This window comes from Clinocottus analis, unplaced genomic scaffold, assembly GCF_023055335.1.
Source record: "Clinocottus analis isolate CAN_PGR_092001 unplaced genomic scaffold, fCliAna1.0.p SCAF_6, whole genome shotgun sequence".
NCBI lineage: Eukaryota > Metazoa > Chordata > Actinopteri > Perciformes > Cottidae > Clinocottus > Clinocottus analis.
In genome coordinates, this window is record NW_027176218.1 from 15,809,150 (window position 1) to 15,827,965 (window position 18,816).

The 18,816-nt window shown below is 44.1% G+C and overlaps 1 protein-coding gene across 4 annotated transcripts in view; it reads left to right on the forward strand.

Annotated features, from left to right (window-relative positions):
* Positions 1-13: 13 nt before the first annotated feature.
* Positions 14-18,816, forward strand: part of LOC137804306 (neural-cadherin-like) — an 84,068-nt gene continuing 65,265 nt past the window's right edge. The window contains exons 1-2 of one of the 4 annotated variants that reach the window (XM_068603464.1): positions 14-131; positions 2,370-2,476. Coding sequence is in view for 1 of the 4 variants with exons in the window: in XM_068603461.1 (XP_068459562.1) it covers positions 4,751-5,750 (1,000 nt within the window). In the remaining 3 variants the exon portion in view is untranslated. Of the gene's footprint in view, positions 132-2,369; positions 2,477-4,646; positions 5,751-18,816 lie in introns of those variants that run through there. The other 3 variants (XM_068603462.1, XM_068603463.1, XM_068603461.1) reach the window with 3 other exon arrangements.

The following is an 18,816-nucleotide window of genomic DNA, read 5'->3' on the forward strand; positions in this document are numbered from 1 at the left end:
TGAGGGCGCCAGAGATCCTCCACTGCAGCCCAGCTGGCGCCAGGAGGAAACGGTAATGGAGGATGTAGAGTAAACATATTTGACAGACTGGAAAGAGGAACGATACGTGGGACAAAGAAGGCGAGAAGAAGGTAAGAAGAAGGTTTCACAGCCTCCAGGATGAACTACAGTCACGTGACACCACGAGGACCTGCGCAATGCCGGCGCCGTCGTGGTTATAAACACACAGAAATGTCCTAAAACTGTAACGTCTGGTCACCTGAAAGACGACAAACGATAGTTAGCGTTAGACTATAAGGCTCACTGTATATATTTTACAACGGTAAACCCGTTGAGAGATTATATTTACAGCTGAAGATAGACCACAGCATAAGTACATTCACTCAAAGTGTAACTACACATTCCGAATGTGCAGTGTTTATAGCTTTTATTTAGTATGACAAACTCTCAGGGCCTATTCAGAAGCAGGCGATGTGATATTTATGGTCCTGGGAGCTGCTTAAAAGCCCCTCATTATTCTGTGAACGAGAGGTCCTGCTGGAAACGGCTCCTAAATTGAGTGCGTAAAGCCTCCCCCCCCCTGGACAACAGTGATGATTAACCACAGGTCCCCTCTCCTGGATAAGGGACCTCTTTTGGAGGGCACTAATGTATGATATATGAACAGGTCCATATGTAGTCCCGCTCTTGTTAAGAAGCCACTTAACAGTGGCTCACACAGAAGAAGTTAAGGAGCGAGGCAGGGTTTCTTAAAACAGAAGGGAATACCACCAACATATTTTAATCTCTCTGACACTGAGTCATCGCTGCCAGTTGTCACAGATTTACAAAGAGAAATGGAGGCCGAGGAGGTCTGAATAAGACGAGAGGATGAAGATCAGACAGTTGGATCCAGTGGTCTAAGCATTAATAATGAGGGGACGAGCTGTCTTATTTTGGTCCCACGTGTAAATGATTAGAGATGCTGCCACAGCTGAGGACATGATTAAGTCTGTTTGGCTCTGGAAGCCTTCAGTTATTTTTTTACCCAGATTCTCCTCCAAATGGGTCCCTCATAATCCCCTCAGCCTCATAAATATCACATTATTGAATTTACACTATTAGTTCATCGCCTTGAACTGGCCGAGTAATGGAAACCTGCCTAATGGCTTGCCGGGGTAATTTACTGAGTATTGAGGAGATTCATTATGCGTACGAGGTTATGTTCTTACCCTCTAAACTACTTTTCAAAGAGAACATCGTTGCTGCCTCTTTAAAAAATATATATATATTAAAAAAAAAATCTGAGGTGTGTTCATTTTCATTTTCTTTGATTTTTCAATGACCATCTCTTGTGTCTTTTGATCCTGTGAGAAATCTTTTGATGTGCCGATTGGACGTCGTAATTGTTGAAATCAATGAACATTCATTAGTTTGCTAATCTCTGTGGGTTCAACCCCAGGCTCCACTCATCATAATAAAGTGCTCTTCAGAGAAAGACGTGGCCCTGAAGTTTACACATTTTGATTCTATCACAACAACAGGCCATGCATTAAACATTACATTATTTTTGGCTTTTTTTCCCCTTCAAAGTAGTTTCTGTTCTCATTTTGTTGTACTTTCTGAGTCTTTCAATAAACAACCATCCTCTCTTATGAGATGTGGCATTCGAAGCAAAAGGCTAAAGAGATGCTCGGTAATTAGATGGTTTGGTTTGTTGCTGTTTTTCCGCACAACTGACATTTTCCAAACCAGATGGTACCTCTACTGCATTATTATCAGTGAAGAGAAATTCTGAACCTGGTTGCACACGTTGCTCCATAATTAATACCTCTATTTATAAACAGTTTTGGTTTCTACAGCACATCTTAAATACTACAGTAGGTGGTAGGAGCCTTAAGGGGATCACAGATCAAATCTAATTAGCCGTGCCTAATACATGAGGGAAATGGCTTTATATTTATCCAGCTCCTCTAAATGCTTTTTGCCGTCAGGTTGTGATGAAGGAAAATGTCCTGAGGGGCTCATATACAACAATACAATGAAAGGCACTACAGCTGTCATGGTGCTTCCAGAAATGGCTCTTTGCAGCTCATCCGGGGGAACGTGAGGCGCAAGAGTTCCATAAATGTTCACTATGAATGTTCACAGATGAGTAGCAACCAGAGGGCTGGATGCTTAGTCATCCACATTAATCGCCCTGTCATTCTTTAATAAATCTGCCTGTTTTGGACAATTATTTCATTGACTTTTGCTGAACAGTCTATTTTAAACAGTCTACTAACTCTGTAGGATAGGCTGCCTATTAACTGATGTTAGTGCCAATTCCTCTTAACGCTACCTTCCATCATTTCCTGTTTTTTCTTTTTTTTTTTACCCGGCTTTTCCAGGAAGAATGATGGACAACCCGCAACTTGCAGAACAGGAAAGGTGCATTATGGGACCTCCTTTCCCCCAATTCCATCTTCCCTTGTCTCTAAGGAGCACACAAGCAAAGGTAGAATGTTTCAAATGCTACAAGGCCTCAAGATTTGCCTTCAGAGACTACGTCTGCCTCCGTTTGAGTGAAGGGAATGGATTCGGTCAATTATTCATTAAGTAAGCATGAAGCTTTCTAATGTTGCGCGGCCGCTTTCTTCAGCTAGATGGCTTTCCTTTAATGCCCTGCAGCTCTCAGTCATCTGTTGGAGAAGATGGATGATGAGACCGTTTCATGATCTAAAAAAAAAATTTAAAAAATGTTTTAATTCATTCTAGCTTTGTTTTTCGGTTCGTTTTATGTGCTGTATATGTTGGCGTCTCTTCTCAGTTGATGACTGCTGCAACCCTCAAGTAAACTATCTGTCACACTCTGGCCTGGCCCCCGTGATTAAATTAGCCTCTGCTACAGCTATCTCCCATGCTGGCGGTCACGGGGAATTTCACCATGTGAGACAACACGATAAAAGACAGGATTTGATTTGCATTCATGAACGCACTTAGGAAGTTCAAAGAGAAGTTACAGAGCAGAATGAAGGATGTGAGGTCCCGTTAGTCAGATCAGTGCCTATTTCAGATTTCACAATTCCACCTCAAATGCTACATTTCGGTCATTCCCCGTCCACACCCTCCCTGTCCTATTTTGGTCTGAGGCTGTTTCGGTGGACATATTTTTTTTGAATGCCTTCTTCCAAGATCAAAGATTGTGAAAACACTGGTGAGTGTCGCCCGTGCGTTGCGGGGACACAGCCCACAGCTTGCTTGGATCATGTAAGCGATCAACCAATATGAGCTTTGTGCTCCAGCTGCAGGCTGTGATTCAAAATTGTCTGGGGGCTCACCGCCAGTTACCGGAGTTATTGCCTGAAGAGAACAGTTTACTGCGGAGAGTGGTTTCGGGTAAAATTGCAGTGATGGATTGGTGTGGCAAATTGATAAGGATCTTTCAACAGGAGCTTTGATGAGTTTCCAAACTGAATACAGATGTAGCCAATGTGAGAGCTGAGGAATGACATTGAATTACCGGTCTGGCCTAACATCACACCCTCAATGCATATGAATATTGATCCATGCACGTCTGAAGTAAAGGTTGACATGCCATGGGAGACAGAGTGCACAGCCGTGCCCTCCAGCCCATTATTTCCTCCTCTTTTGACAATTCATAGCCTTGCAAGTCCGTGTAATATTTAGTCTTCTGACTTAGCGGAGAAGTGAGGGGAATTGGAAGTGTTCAGTCGGTGGGAATTAGCCGCAGACACCTACAGATTAGGTGAAGAGTGCTCTGCAACCTAGCAGAGTGGGAAGCGAAAGGAAGAGCAATCAGGGGGACAATGTTAATGTGAACTCTGTTGGGCACATAGCACCTACTGCAAAGACAATTGGAGACACGCAGGTTGTCTTAAATCATAATGTTTACACAGTTTAACAGCCCAGATCCCAGCAATTGCATTTACACGTTTTGTGTTTTCCAGATTTGTTTTGTTATTGTGTTGTTGTTTTTTTTCAAGCTGTAAAGGAAACGTGATTGTGTTAACTTGTGATTTGCAGAAATGCAGAGCATTAAAAAAGAACTGTCACAAAGTTTCAAGAGGGATTTAGGTCATGGATCCAGGTCCTCAGACAGGCAGGGAGCAGATGTGTGCAGTGCACTAGTAATTCCTCTTTCAACAACACCAACTGTAAAAGTGCTCTTGAGCAAGGCAGCCCAAATGCTTTACTGGAGCAGCATTAGTTTCCAGACGGAGCGTGGAATTGAGGGACAGCCCGTGTGTTTACTCGACTTTTCTCCGGACAGGAGGGATGAGTGATTTTTCTCCCTGTCCACATTTCTTCACGCTGAGCGCGGATTTGTGGCGGCCGGCGGTACACAGCGGCTCTTGCGTGCGTGTGCACAGGCTCAGCCGGCTCAGTGGGGAGGTTTGAGGCGGGCACCCTCCCGGCCAGCACACAGGGTGGGGTTCACCGAGGAATCTCCGTGCCCCCGTGCGCCGCCACGCCCCCGCGCTTGGCGCTGTCCGGTGCCCCGGTGCTGAACGCAGGGTGCGAGCACAGCCAACTGCCTGCAGCGCTGTGGACTGCCCGCACGCAGCCGCGCTGCACGGAGACAGGAGCCGGATCTCTCAGGATGAGCGCGCTCTAAGTTGAGAGAGCGAGAGAGAGGGGGGTGGGGGGATCTCCTGGAAGGATCGCACCGTGGATAACTATGAAGGAAATGTGTATCAAGTGCGTCTCTTTTCTTTTTTAATGATTTTCCACCAACCCCCCCTGAGGGGCACATAACTTGGCCGCCGAAATGATTTGGGGTGTTTTGTTCTGCTGCCTTCTGACGCCGGCTGCTGGACACCAGACACAGGAGCGACTGCCTTTCTTTCACGGGCATGTTTTTGAGAACTCCCCGCCGGCTTCGAAAGTGAACGGACTGAGCATTCCGGCGAGGCGCATCAACGCGCAAAAATGGTGCCCGGTCTCCGGGATGCACTTCAAACTGTATGGGAACGGCAGCGACGATTTCCGCGCCTTCGCCCACCACAAGCGGGGGAATATAATGCTGAAAACTTCCAGGGTTTTAGACAGAGAGGCTCGCTCAGAATACCTGCTGAGCCTCGGTCTGTGTTGCCAAACGTGCGTGTCGGAGTCCGTCGTCTTCGAGGTCGCGTCGGTAAAAGTGGACGTTTTGGACACCAACGACCACGAGCCGACCTTTCGCGGCGCGGACGCCGTGCACATAACTTTAGACGACACCACGGCTCTCCGCAGCGTGGTGTACAGGCTGCAGGCTGGCGACGCAGACAGCGGCAACAACGCAGAGTTGACATACATATCCATCCCCAAAAATGGCAGTTTCTATGTTGTCCCGAAAACCGGGGAAGTTTTGCTGGTCGACTCTATCCTGGGTCTCCCCTCTAAAGTCACATTCTATGCTTTCGCCAGAGATCACGGGTGGCTCCCTCTGACCAGCAAAGGTGTCGTGGTGACAGTGGCGCCACAGCGGTGGGCCACGCGTCCCGCTGAACCAGCGGGGTCAGGAAGAGGGGGACGGTCCCCGAGGGCTTTACTTGAGCCCGGCACGGTGGTTTCCCTCAACGTGTCCGAAGATGCCAGCATCGGCTCAGTCATAACGAGCCTGAGTCCCACCAGGTTTCCGTCAGCCACTTACGAGTTGGTTTCCCCGGAGTCAGAGAGCTCTCCGGTCACCGTGGGGCGCGACAGTGGAGATATCACGATAAGCAGGAGGCTGGATAGGGAGACGGAGCCTTTCCTGGAGCTCACTGTTAAGATTCAGGATAAACGAGGTGTGTATTATTCCTCCATTAATCTGCACTTAAGTTAGGTCATGTACACCCTCCCCCACCCTCTCCCTTTCACTTTCTTTTCCCCAGGAGTTATTTGCATTGTGGGGCTGATGCCCTATTTAATGGCATGCTGCACATTACATGCACCACATGGCAAAACTGTTCTGCCATCTGTACATACACATCCCCCTTCATCAGTAGAGCCCCTCAGCAGGCCTGACATATCTGTCATAACACCATACAGAGCTGACAGTTGTAGCACATTTATTCCACAGGTGTGCCTCGTTATCACCTAGTGAGCCACATATCTGGAATATGAGCCCCAACAATGCATACATAAATTAGAAAAAGGTGTGTGCAATTTATTATGATGTGCATGAGATATTTCAATTCTGAGTGAATATTACAAGCTCATTTGTAGCAGGCTGATATGTCCTTCATTTTTTTTCCGTTTGTTTAAGGGTCTTTGTGAGTCAGGTGCAGTGTACGCCCTTGATTGACAGAGTTTGCGACTGTGAAGTTGTTTTCAGAGCTAATCCTTGCAGAGTGGCAAACCACTGCGACCCTCGCTCCCTCTCATCTACTGGCATTACCCCTCTAATCCTCCTCTCATTCACTCTAGTCCCGGGGATTTGAAGTCTAGCACTTCCACAGCCAGGCAACCTCTCAAATGCGGCTATCAGGTGAAACTATTGCATATCAATAGTTCAAGTTATATGTTGTCCTCCAGAAGTTAGACTGCTTAAAAACAAGAAAACAAAAACAAGAAATCAAAATGATTTGCTTTGTAATTGAGCTGCGCAGTGTGCAGGAAATGGTGTGCACTGTTTTTACTCGAATTGCCTGCTGCTGTTCCATTGCACAGCATGCTCTAGATTGTAATTGCATGCCTGATTGGGACACATTCTTGCAATGGGGTGTCGGGAGGATTTTCAGAGAGAGCAAAAATAGTCAGAATAGTCGTCTTTTTTTTTCTTCTTTTCTTTTTCGCACATGCCTAACAGAAATAAGCCACTCCAGCCTGACACATATTCATATACCTTCCTCCATTTTACCATTTCTCTCACCTGCGAAAATCTCCTCTCCTGATCAAAGGCATGGCATGTTCTTTATCCTGCGACTACAGCTTTCCAGACAGAATCCTGACGGGAGTCTGGGAGGACAGGCCTTTCTTCTGCTTGTCTCACTCCCAATCCCTGCAGCATGCACATCTCTCTGAGTGATTGGGTCCATTTTAGCTTGGGTTTTTTAATACTTTTTTTTTTTTAGATTCAACCCTAATCTCTCTTGTGCATTTGCTTCTTACCGCTGCTTGTGGGTTTGCTTGGGTGTTGCAATAAATAAAAGATTTCCTAGACACATATAAAGAGAAACAAATGAGCGAGTCGTTATATGTGAGTCTTTGTAGGTGTATGTTTTGTATGCAAGTGTGAGACTGCACAGTCACACTGAAATTGACCCCAGGCACGATAACAACAGTTTTAATAAGGCCCCATGTGTTGTATCTTCTCAACTTATTTCCCAACCGTGGACTCTCTGTAGCACAGAGCTGTCCGTGGTGCTGACAGTCACCTGCTGCATGTCAAACAGAAAACACTTGCAGGCAGCAGTCTGCCAGCAGTTCAAAGAATATTCAAGTCCGTGGCATTCAGTGCTAACCATAGCAGTATTTACTACATTTTTCACGGGGGTGGGGGGTGACAAAATAATAGGCACACCCTTACACAAGCCAGAGTCACAGCAGGACAAACCGTGGCCTCAAAAACCAGAACTAGACTTTAAATTATGCCTATCAGAGACAGGCACTGCCTGTGCCTTTGTAATAGTACACTCAGGGGTTGGTTTTTTTTTTGCAGCTTCTTTGTAGAACCTATTCTACTCTAATTGTTATCCTTTCATTTCATTCACACACCTTATGTGTACTGTCACTTTCACTTTAACACAGATGTACCAATGCTGGGGAAAAATCGAGCTTCTCATCCTCTTCTTCTTCTACACTAATATCACAGCTTCTCCTACTTTTATTACAACCACCACCGTTATTTTCACAATTACCATGAAGCCATTTAGTCTTTCCTGTATGCAAATGTCCACCATATTGATTTTCTTTGAACAGGCTCAACTTCCTAATGTTCACTCTCCTGGATAACTCCAAGAATGCACACTTGTGCGCTGCAGTCTGTGTGGGGGAAAAGAGTACCGTGGTTATTAACTGGTGAATGTAGATTTACTAAATGGGAAGTGAATGTGTTCATTAGCTGGTTAATGTGGGCATGAAATGCAAATCACAGTGGTGCGAGGCTTTCTTATGTTAATACGTTTGCGGTCGTTATGATTAGAGCCATCAGAAGAGCGGTTATTTGTGTTGTTCCAATGGAGATTAAAAAGTCTAGTTTGACACTTCGATATCTCAGATGAATTATTTTGGCACGCTGCAGATAAGTGGGGGATGGAGCAGGAGCACTGGATTACTCTCAGTATGGGGTCCATCCTCATTGACATACTTACCTGAAATAAAATGTGCTTACCATCCTCGGTTTCCCCCCCTGCCTCTAAGATGTGATTTGTTTGAACACTGAGCCGTCTTTTGTAGTTTGTTGTATTAATCAAAAACCCTGTTGAAAGGTTTTATTTGAATAAATGTTAAATAATAAGGTTATAATGGGCTACATATGCCAAAATGTTTTACGATCAGGATAGAGTGACAAAGTAGTTTAAACACAATTCACCCAGAAAATGCAGTTTGTCATTAATTTCTAAAAAGATATGCAGGCCTGCATTTACTGAATGTGGTTGCTTCTTATTGCCATGCATATAATTCAGATAATTCACCATATCTCTAATATCTGTTCATATTAATACAATTAGTCGTCAGCGTGATTGCCATTTTCTGCAGAAATCGACCATTTAATGCAACCACGCAACATGTTGTCACATATGATCACTCAGTGGAAAACAATGGCGTTGCTTAACCAGTTTGTGATTCCTCTTTACTCTCCCTCATTCCTGAAGTAATATTTTCATATCACATATTACCATCGCTGCGCTCTGATTCATTCCACCACTTACTTTTTAATCACACCCACAAAGTTAGGAATTACTTTCTCTTTTGCAAAAAACAAAACAAACATTTCCCCTTCATTTTGATTTCCTTTTAATCATCGCTGTGCTCCGAACTCTTTTACGCAATCGGAAAAGGAGGTTGTGTAAGTCATCATCAGAGTATATGGCATGGCTGTAAAAGATCATAATAAGACATAATAAGGACTTTACTGCATGTGCAGACATGATTTCAGGACCCCTGACAAGCTTTGGAACTGCTCCTCTCACTCATGCATCTGATTTTGTCAATCTGGCTCAGGGGCCCATGGAAGTCTTCCTTCTTTCTCCTTGACTAGATCCCCTGCTAATGTTGGAGAAATATTTACCTGCTAATCTATATTCAGTACACCAATAATCCCAAGAGAAAACAATGAAGTGAGATTTTTCCGACACAGCTTCTGTGTATCAAACCAGCTGTATGAGAAGGAAAAAAGTAGTGGAAGTAGGCCATGACTCATGACTCACAGAAACTGGTTATGTGGTGTTGTTTTTGAGGAGAGGGAGTGAGGGACCTCTGCAGCGCTTCCTGTAAAGGATTTCTGCTGGCCCACAAAGGACGTCAGTTTAGATTTGTATTGGTGCTTTTTTTTTTTTTTTTGCAAACCAAAAGCTTTTTGCTTTTGGTTTCTCCCACCCGAAGAATCCTTTTCTCCGCACCTGAGTGTGAATCTGTTAATGGTATTTGACGGTTTAGGAGGAGTATTGAATAAGTGGTGCAGTCCTTTGTGACTTGGAGTGGGGGATGTCGTAGTGGTTTCTCCCTGTTCTTTAGGTATCTGTGGGCAGGGTGGCATTCAGCTTGTGGTAATCACCTCGTCTCAGCCTGTTTGTCAGGGAACCGTATTCTGCTCTCTCTCCATCCTACTCTGTCCTCCTGTCTCCGTCTCATAGTCGGCATCTCGCCTCATGCTGTCTTTAATCCAATTTCCCCTTTCATATTTTTTTTCCTCCCCCCCCCCCCAACACACACACACACACACAAACACACACACACACACAAACAAACACACACACTATATTTGCATATTCTTCTTCTGATGTGAAATGAATTGAGAAGAGACCCGATCTCATTTCTGTTTGTAATTTGTGACTGTGGGGCTGTTTGTTTAAGTAGAAAACAATTCCACAAAAAGCTGTCTGCATTTATTCAATTTAGTGATAATGCCTCAGGGGATTATGCTTTCTTATGTGTGTGTGTGTGTGTGTGTGTGTGTGTGAGAGTATCTGTGGTTGCATGTGCATATGCACGGAGCATTTTTTCCACATGTACAAATGGAGTTGTGTAAATTTGTTTGTGTTTCCGTCTGTTCCTGTGTTAAATGTTATCGTTGTCCTTTCAGTAGCCAGATTCCCTGCAGCAGAGATTCTCAGATGTGTTGCCTGACGACATGCTGTGAAGCTGTAACATGCCTGCAGCATTTGATTTCTGCTCTGTGGTCCCTGAGATATCAAATGGATATATCGAAGCAACATCCCTGCAGCCCTCTCTTCTCTATTGTCCTAGTATGTATCTGATGACATGTAGGAGGGAAGGGAGGTGTGTGCCACAGTTTCTCTTTTTTTAAAGATGGGATTAAGCACAGAGAGCAGGGGGCGGAAGGAAAGTTGCTCTTCTGCAAATGTAGAAGAGGTATTTAAAGTGGGTACAAGGCACTACTATCAGGGCACAGAAAGGTCAGGACAAGCTGTACTGCCGGGGGCATGGTCACAGAGCGCGGCTTTAAGATCAAGAAGGTTGAACGAGGCAAAGGCGAAAAACCTGCAGAAAAACAGAGAAGGACGGAGGCCAAAAAAGATGGAAGGAGTGTTTAAATGCATGTCTGTGTGAGATTGTTTTTCCCCCTGTGCCAATAAGCTTGACTGAAGATAAGTAAAGGGCAGCCAGATCAGAGGCAGGGAGTCGTGTACTGCTGATGAGAGGTCAGCTTGGTGAAACATAATTGTCAGACGGTTAGAGGGCGGAAAGTGAGAAACTATTTGGGTGGCAGGACGGGAATGAGGTGTGCATGTACTCTGGTCTGTGGAGGAGATGGCTGCAGGGAAGGGTTGGGAAAAATATAGTGGTGTACAAATGTGAAAAGGGCAATGTGTGCTCATATTTGTCTGAAGATTGTTGGTGGGCAAATGTGGGTAGATGGGGGAGGGAGGGATGAGGGAAAAAGTATGACCTGCCCTTTTGAATGGCATGAAGAGAGAAAGTGAAAGATTGAGCGATAGAAAGACAGAATATTGTGGGATCTCACCCGAAACGATACCTTAATTTAGGGCAGCTGCCAATACAGAGTTTTGAGACATATGTAAAGTTGGAGTTCACTGGGATCATTGTTATGTAAGGTAACCCGTCAAAATAAGATGTTTGTCGTCGTCCTTCGTAAGCATTTTGTGATCTGACATCCCTATCAGCAGGTTGACATTATCTGTCTGTGCCTTAGAAGCGTTACAAGTAACTGCTGACTTGGCTAGCTTTAGGGGAAGATTGTGTTTTGGGTTAAGAGTGTGCAGCATTCAGGGGGAGGAATTTGTACAAATGGAATATAATATTATTAAATGTGTTTTCTTTAGTAAAATAAGACATTGTTGTGTTTTTGTTACCTTCGAATGAGCTGTTTTTATCGACATATGGAGCTGGTCCTCCTCTGGGAGCTGGCCGCCACATCTAGAGTCAAAAAGTCTAACCAAACAATGGCTTTGCACGTCACGTTTGCATGATTTTTTGGGTCGGCCACTAAAGTTTTCCCACACGCTTGGCAGCCGGGAGAGATTTTACTGTGCACTGTCACCTCACAGTGTGACTCACAGCTCGACCTCCTACCTTTGTGGCTCCAGAACAACGTCACACTTTCTGCCTGACGAGTCATGATTCTTCGAGGGCTCCATCACTTGAACATAGAACGTATGTCATTGTTGCGCATTTGAAACAATGACGCTGTTGCTGTTCTGTTTTTTTCTTGGGAGGACACTAGGCAGGGGTAACAGTGGCTTTAAAACTAGGTCACCGCCGTGAGTCAATGAGCATACCTGATGGCATATACCAAGTTCTATCAAGACATTATAATGACAATGACAGACACTGCATTTGACGGGATCAGTCATGTCCGCTCTGCATGATTCATTGACCCTCACAGCAGATCCAATTGGCGGAAACACCAGATCAACTACAACAGGGGGGAAAATGTGCGTGTGTGTGTGTGTGTGTGTGTGTGTGTGTGCGTGTGTGTGCGTGTGTGTGTGTGTGTGTGTGTGTGTGTGTGTGTGTGTGTGTGTGTGTGTGTGTGTGCGTGTATGCTGATGTCAGAGCAGGACAAGTTGTCCAAAACATAATTATACAGCTGAAGATGTAAAAAGTGTGCACAGTGTATATGTCTGTCATTCTGTTTATGCGATGCATATCTCGTTACAGCAGAAATCTCGACCTAAATAAATTACGATTGGTGTGTGAGGCGTGGTAGGAGATGTAAGTGCTGCATAAGGCACAGCGCTGTGAGGACAGTCATGGTGACACGGAGTTTTTATTTGGCCAAGGGTCTGCATTATTGATGCCCATTACCACAGACATTGTCAACTGCAGACATTGCACGGAGGCAGGCGCTGTCAGGTAAATGTCTTGCTGACCTCCAGCGGTACAGATTCCCAGGATGCCTCAGTGGAACCTGGTGTGTACCTGTGTGATAAATGAGGACGACTTGCTCATTGCACAATGAGCTTATCGCCAACTGAGAAGGTTTGGTTTGATAAAATCTAATCCAGGATGCCCTGACACCAACGGAGTGGGAGACAGAGGTTTGAGGGTTTCGTGGAAGTAATTTCATCTTCTTCTACCGTGTTGAAATCATTTGTAATGAACATAGGAACATTTTATTCGACTGGCTGTCACCTCCACACTTGCCATTTACCGTGTCCATTTAAAACGTGTGTTTGAGCTCTACCTTTGCATGCCCGGTAGCCTCTCTGTGGCTTTTCCCCAAAGAGCTGAATTGATTTTGTGCTATTGATTAAGCCAGAGCTGTTTTGCTCGCAGTCACAAAACATCACTTTAAACAACAATTTATATGTCGCGGAACAGGCTGTGACAAACTGTTGCTGATAGTTTACAAACTTGCAGAGAGGTAGGTGTGTGATTGAGTCCAATGGCTGATGGAACTTCCCCGAAGCACTCTAATGAATCAGCCTTTCAGACAAGACCGCTAGAATGAGCAAGGGAAAATTGGAGCCGGCGCTGGAATATGTCATGGGAATTCAATTCTTGTGCTTATTTATCTATTTGGTGTAGAATTTCTCAACCTTTTGTACCCAAAGGTCCAATTAACTGAGCATAACAATGGTTGCAGCGCCGCTCTCGGTGGCCCAAAAGAGGCACTGATAAACACACAGGACGCAGACAACTTTGAAAGCTTTGCTGGGTGAACTGTGAACAAGGAGATTTTTAATGCCGGAAAAAAAAGATCACATGGCTGGCTAAGTTGCCGAGTGATATGTTCTGACATGCCACGAACTTTGCTTCGGAGGAAAGCGTGCAAATTGCAGAAATTGCAGTAATTGCGCAACAGTAATTTGCAGTATGAGCGTGGCTTTTGTTGAAAAGATGAAAATGACTGCGAGAAATGTCAGACTTTTTAGTTTTGCTGGCAAAGAGAAAGACTCTGTCGAAGGAAAAAGGAAAGGGGACTGCAGCTCAGATTAGAAAATGTGTTTGAAGACGACGTCCATCTCATGGTTCAGTTATCTAATCAATTCCAGGACACAGGGAGACGGTCGACAACTCCATCACAGCCAGAGGATGACTTATTACAGTAGCAGGTGTTTTTGATGCACAGAAAATGTAGTGCCTCTCCGGGCTGATGAGCCTGCGGGAGAGAGCATGGGCTGCATTGGTTGTTTCATTTCATCAAATGTGACTCTGAGTGTGTGTGTGTGTGTGTGTGTGTGTGTGTGAGAGAGAGAGAGTTGCAGATTGAGAAAGATATGCAAACAGAGGATCTGAACAGCACAAAGAAGGACATAGGCTACAGACCATTTTTGTTCTTGCTTGTTTTGTGTTCTGGCTCAGACTGTTTATCGCATGCTTTTATATGTTCTTTGCTTTTATGTTTCTTATGCTCTTCCAAACTTGACGGGGTGTGCGTGTGGATCATGTCTGTGAGGTTTTTCTTTTGCTCCAGCTCCCAATTTGTGTCCGTTCTCAACTAAACCCGTGAACGTGGATGGCTTTCTTTCAATCTTTCTCTCGGCCTCGACAGTGTAGGGCTTAATTCTGTGGACTAATCAGACCATATGGTCTCTACAGTCTTATGATGTGCTGAGAAGGATGGGATAGGATGCTGCTGCGTCGTTAGTGGTGCCAGCCTCGCTGTGGAAACACACAGACACGCACCACTGCCACACATTAAGGATCAAGATCTGGAACTGAGTGCACAGAGCGTGCAGCAGTCCTCATAAGCCGTTTTACTCAAAATGAAACAAAGAAAAAGAGCGTGTTTGGACGTCATTTTTCACAACTTATCGACTCATAATTACTCCTGCCCTTTCTGCCCGACACCACAGCTTCTATTTAATCACGTCATTTCAATAATGAATTGTTTGAATGAGCGTTAACGTGGTTTTGATGGATATCGCTGACTGAGAAACGGCTGCATCTGTCAAATACTAAATTGAGAATCTGTCCCTAAATGTTCGGTTAGCCACATGAATAATTATGCGCTCAAAGTTACAAATGAGTCACTCAGCCTGTCTTAAAGGAATAATTTGCCACCTTTTATGTGGATGTCCAATTCATGCTGATGTTAAACGTAATCCACTGGAAAAATTATTCAACAGCGCTTTTATATTAACTGAGAACGTAGGGGTTGTTTAGGTCATTGTTCCAACCATCAACTACTCTGGTTTGGAAAAAAGAAATCCTAAATTCATCGAGTACAATGTGAAAAAAAGGTGAAAATATGCCAAAATGTGTCTTTCAGTGGAATCTTATTGTGATAAAATCATATATTAAGATGTCGCAATACACAATAACGTTGTTGATAAAAAAAACAAACACCAACTAACTCAAATGTTTCAAAAAATCTGATAATTTTGCAAATCTTTCAATAAAATAAGAAAATAATCAGTGCTTTTTCTATGAACACTTATTTATTTCACACATGCACAAATTGTCTTCACCATGTGAGCATTTAAAACATGCTCTCTATGTATTTAATTACCAGAAAACATGCTCTCTATGTATTTAATTACCAGAAAACATGCTATTTTGTTATGTTCATCGTTATTGAGATATGAAATGACACAAAATCGGGATAGAAGATTCTTTCCACATCATCCAGCAGACGTGTTGGAGGGCATTGTGGCTCACGAATACCTAAGCTGAGCTGAAGTAGCACTCTGTAGTTCTTCCTTGCCTCAAACCTTTGTTGAACTATTTCCCTGGATGCAGGAAGAACAACAGACTTCGCAGCTGCGTGACACAGAAAACATTGTCACGAACGGCCGGCATTTTTCACCCTATATTCCTAACTCGGCTAAACGAGGTTGATAATATATATTTCTGAATTAAATACGAGATCACCGTATATTTACAGTAAATCCGACTGATGGAGGGAGCATTACTTAAAATAAAGATGTTAATATGCGATCATGTTCATCCAATGTAAATGTGAATATTATCACAGATTTGGGGCATTAAAGTTGATTAATATTGGTCTTTACATATGTTTGAATTTTTTTTATGTAGCTCAGATAACACATTGTGACAAATCGTGATGCGGTGGAGGCGTTTAACACTTGGTTTCCCTCTCACACAGTGGGTGATAAACATTGATCTTGCTTAATCTTGCTGTTAATGACGGGAGATGATGGTCCTCACAGGACAGACTGCTCACTGGATTAGATATCTAAATGAGGACTTTATCCTCATCCTCTTCCTCTTCCCCCCATTACCAATAAGCCATGCCGCGGTCACATGCTGAGTTACAGTTTAATGCATGTGACTAGTGCGGTGCCTTGCATGTTGTGTGCACGTATGTGTGTGTGTGTGTGTGTGTGTGTGTGTGTGTGTGTGTGTGTATTACACTCAATGGACAACCCATATGTTCTATTTTTTTGCGTTTGCATTGGAGCAACACTGTCGGAGTATGCTGCGCCATAATAATCTGGTGTACTTCCGCAGAAATACATTTGCAGTAATGCAACACATTATTGTACTTTTGCGCAATAACAGTCAATGGTGCAGGGTGTTCCCAGAATGCCTCCCTCTCTGGTGCTAAACAAACAGACCTAGCTTCTGGTTTCAGTGATAGATTAATGCTGTCTCACTACACCGTTGCTTGTTTTCCCATTAAATCTGCACGGCTCCCTCTGTTGCTTCTGCCTGGCCCTGGTCTAGCTGTGCGCATGTTTGTGTGTGTTTGCGTCTCTAACTGTGCATGGGCTGTGTGTGTGTGTGTGTGTGTTTGTGTTTCTTTGCTTATATATGAGTTTCAATGGAAAGATATCGAAAGGGCTCCAAGGACAACCCCCATCAATCACCAACTCAGAAGGAAATGGAGAGAGGAATGTAAGACGGAAAGAGAGATGGGGGTCGCCACAGGAAGCAGCATTGGGAGAAAAGGAGAGGGGGAGACAGAGGAAAAGTAGATGGAGGGATGGAGCAGTCTGGGTTGGCTCTGATTGAGCTGGGTAGTGTAGTTTATATTCTTTAGAGATAAGGCAGCACTGCTCAGCAGCTTCCTCCCCCTGTAGCTTGAACTGAGCATGATAATAAGAAAGCGTGAATGGGGCAAATTGAATTAATGCCGCGGCACACCATAAAAGCCCTAACTATAATGCATTTTAAAATCCTATAATGAGCAGAGAGCTAAAATAATTTCACACTCCAGTGAAGAAGATGGTCCTTTAACAGATTTTGGGCCTGGCTGACACCACCAGGGTTTTTGTCATTTAATGTGACTCTAGGTGCTATGTCGAAATGATACTTACTCTTACTTCCTGGGGTACAGCAGCGTTAGGCAAACTTAGCGAACAAACCGTTCGAAATCCCGCACCACATGCAAAGCTTAATCAGAGCGAGGGAGCGGCTGCGTGCATGCTGATGTCTCGCTTGGGTCAGCTTTACAGTCTCGGGGTAAAACAGAATTTCGGGGAGGGCACATCTGCTCTGAAAGTACTCCCTCATTACTCTCTATTAACAGCCCATTCAGTGATGGGGACAGCGGCAGGAGTTGGACCCTATCCCACATTTTTCCACACACACGATCATACGAAGGCAGACAGAGAAAAGGCACAGATGTGTGCTGTGCTATGTCCATGCAGAGCAACACACAAAGTATGTTTCACTGTTTCTCTCCCTCGCACGCTCTCAGCTCTCACGTCCTCATGACTAGATTCATACCGTCATAAAGCTGAAATTACCTCTCCATCATCAAACCAGGGGGAGCGAGAAAGATAGCACTCTGACACACACTAACACTAACAGACGGGTGCTGATAGAGACTAATGACAAAATGAAAGCCCCTGGTATGAACAGTGCACTTTTCTGCCTGGGATGGAAGAGAGCAACATGGTTTCAATCGCCATTTCCTCTTTCCTTCTCTTTTCGACCTTCACGAACATCAAACCCAACACTACTCACTATTCCTTGAGGACATTTTTTTTGTGTCTGGAACTGCGTTGGGTTCCTTTGAACTCCCTACGCACACGTTCCACTTAACCCCAGGCAAGTCTGAGCTCAGGGGTGCAGAGGAGCATCTCACGCATCTGCTTTCGGCTGGAAACGCAGACAAACACACGTGTACACAGCCACTGTTACTCATCAGTCAACACACAAAACACACACACACGCACACACATACAAAAAGTATGGCACGTTGACGTCACAGGCACATCCATACAGGCACAGACAATTTCACACACGTGAAAGCCCACAAACACACATGAATGCACAAACAAGACCCAATTCAATACTCTGACAGCACAAGCAGTACACAACACACAAATGTACACACGCGGTATAGTCCAGTTGGGAAAACATGAACACACATGCAGAGAATAGAGAGAAAGGCAAAACAACAAATTATGCCTGCATACTTTGTATTGCCGTTGCACATCCATGTCTTTTGTAGTGTAGTTGGTGGTTGGTTGGTGGGTGGGTGAGTGCACCGTACTGTACGTATGCATGAGTGCATATTATTTCTACACTAAGTGTCTGCTTGGATAGCAGCTACACTGTTCCATCGCAGATTGGAGAACAGAGAGCGTACTTCACAGGCCGATCTAATTATGTACAATATCACAGATAGTTGTGAAGATACAATACTTGACTACTAATGTAGTGCTTATGTAAATGAGACCTAATACCTTTCTACAGTTATTTCTCTCAAGTTTCATTTGAGAAAAAATCAAAGAGTCCCACACACTGGCAGTCACTTGTTGTCACTTTAATTTCATTTAAAACGTTCAATTGGTGTATTTACCTTCACCTGCCCAACAAGAGCTCAAAGAAAACCGAGCTGTATAACATTTATAGAATGGAGATTTCATCTTCAAATATTTTCTTGTTAATGTTATACAACAAGAGAGATATGGAGATAGGGAAAGGGAGCATTTAACATGCTGATCTACACAGTACCTTTAAAGAATATATGTGATAATCGTTTTGTTTTCGACTGTTTCAAAGTCTAGATAAGAGGTAAAAGACCGTCGAGCCATCAGGGCCTCAGAACTTTGAAGCCACTTGCCTGAAGAAATGTATACTGCAGCATTGTGTCTTCTTTTAGTTTTTCAGAAAACCTAATTACCTTTCATTCAACAGTCAACCTGTTACTGCCCTCATTATGCCGTGGGACTAATATGGATTTGTTGGGGGCACTGGGTCCTGCTGGCTTTGATGGTATATTTAGCATTTGCTGAAATGGTGAGTGGACTATTAAGCCTGTTTTTATGTGAGTCAGTGCAACTCTTCTGCTTTGTGTAGGCT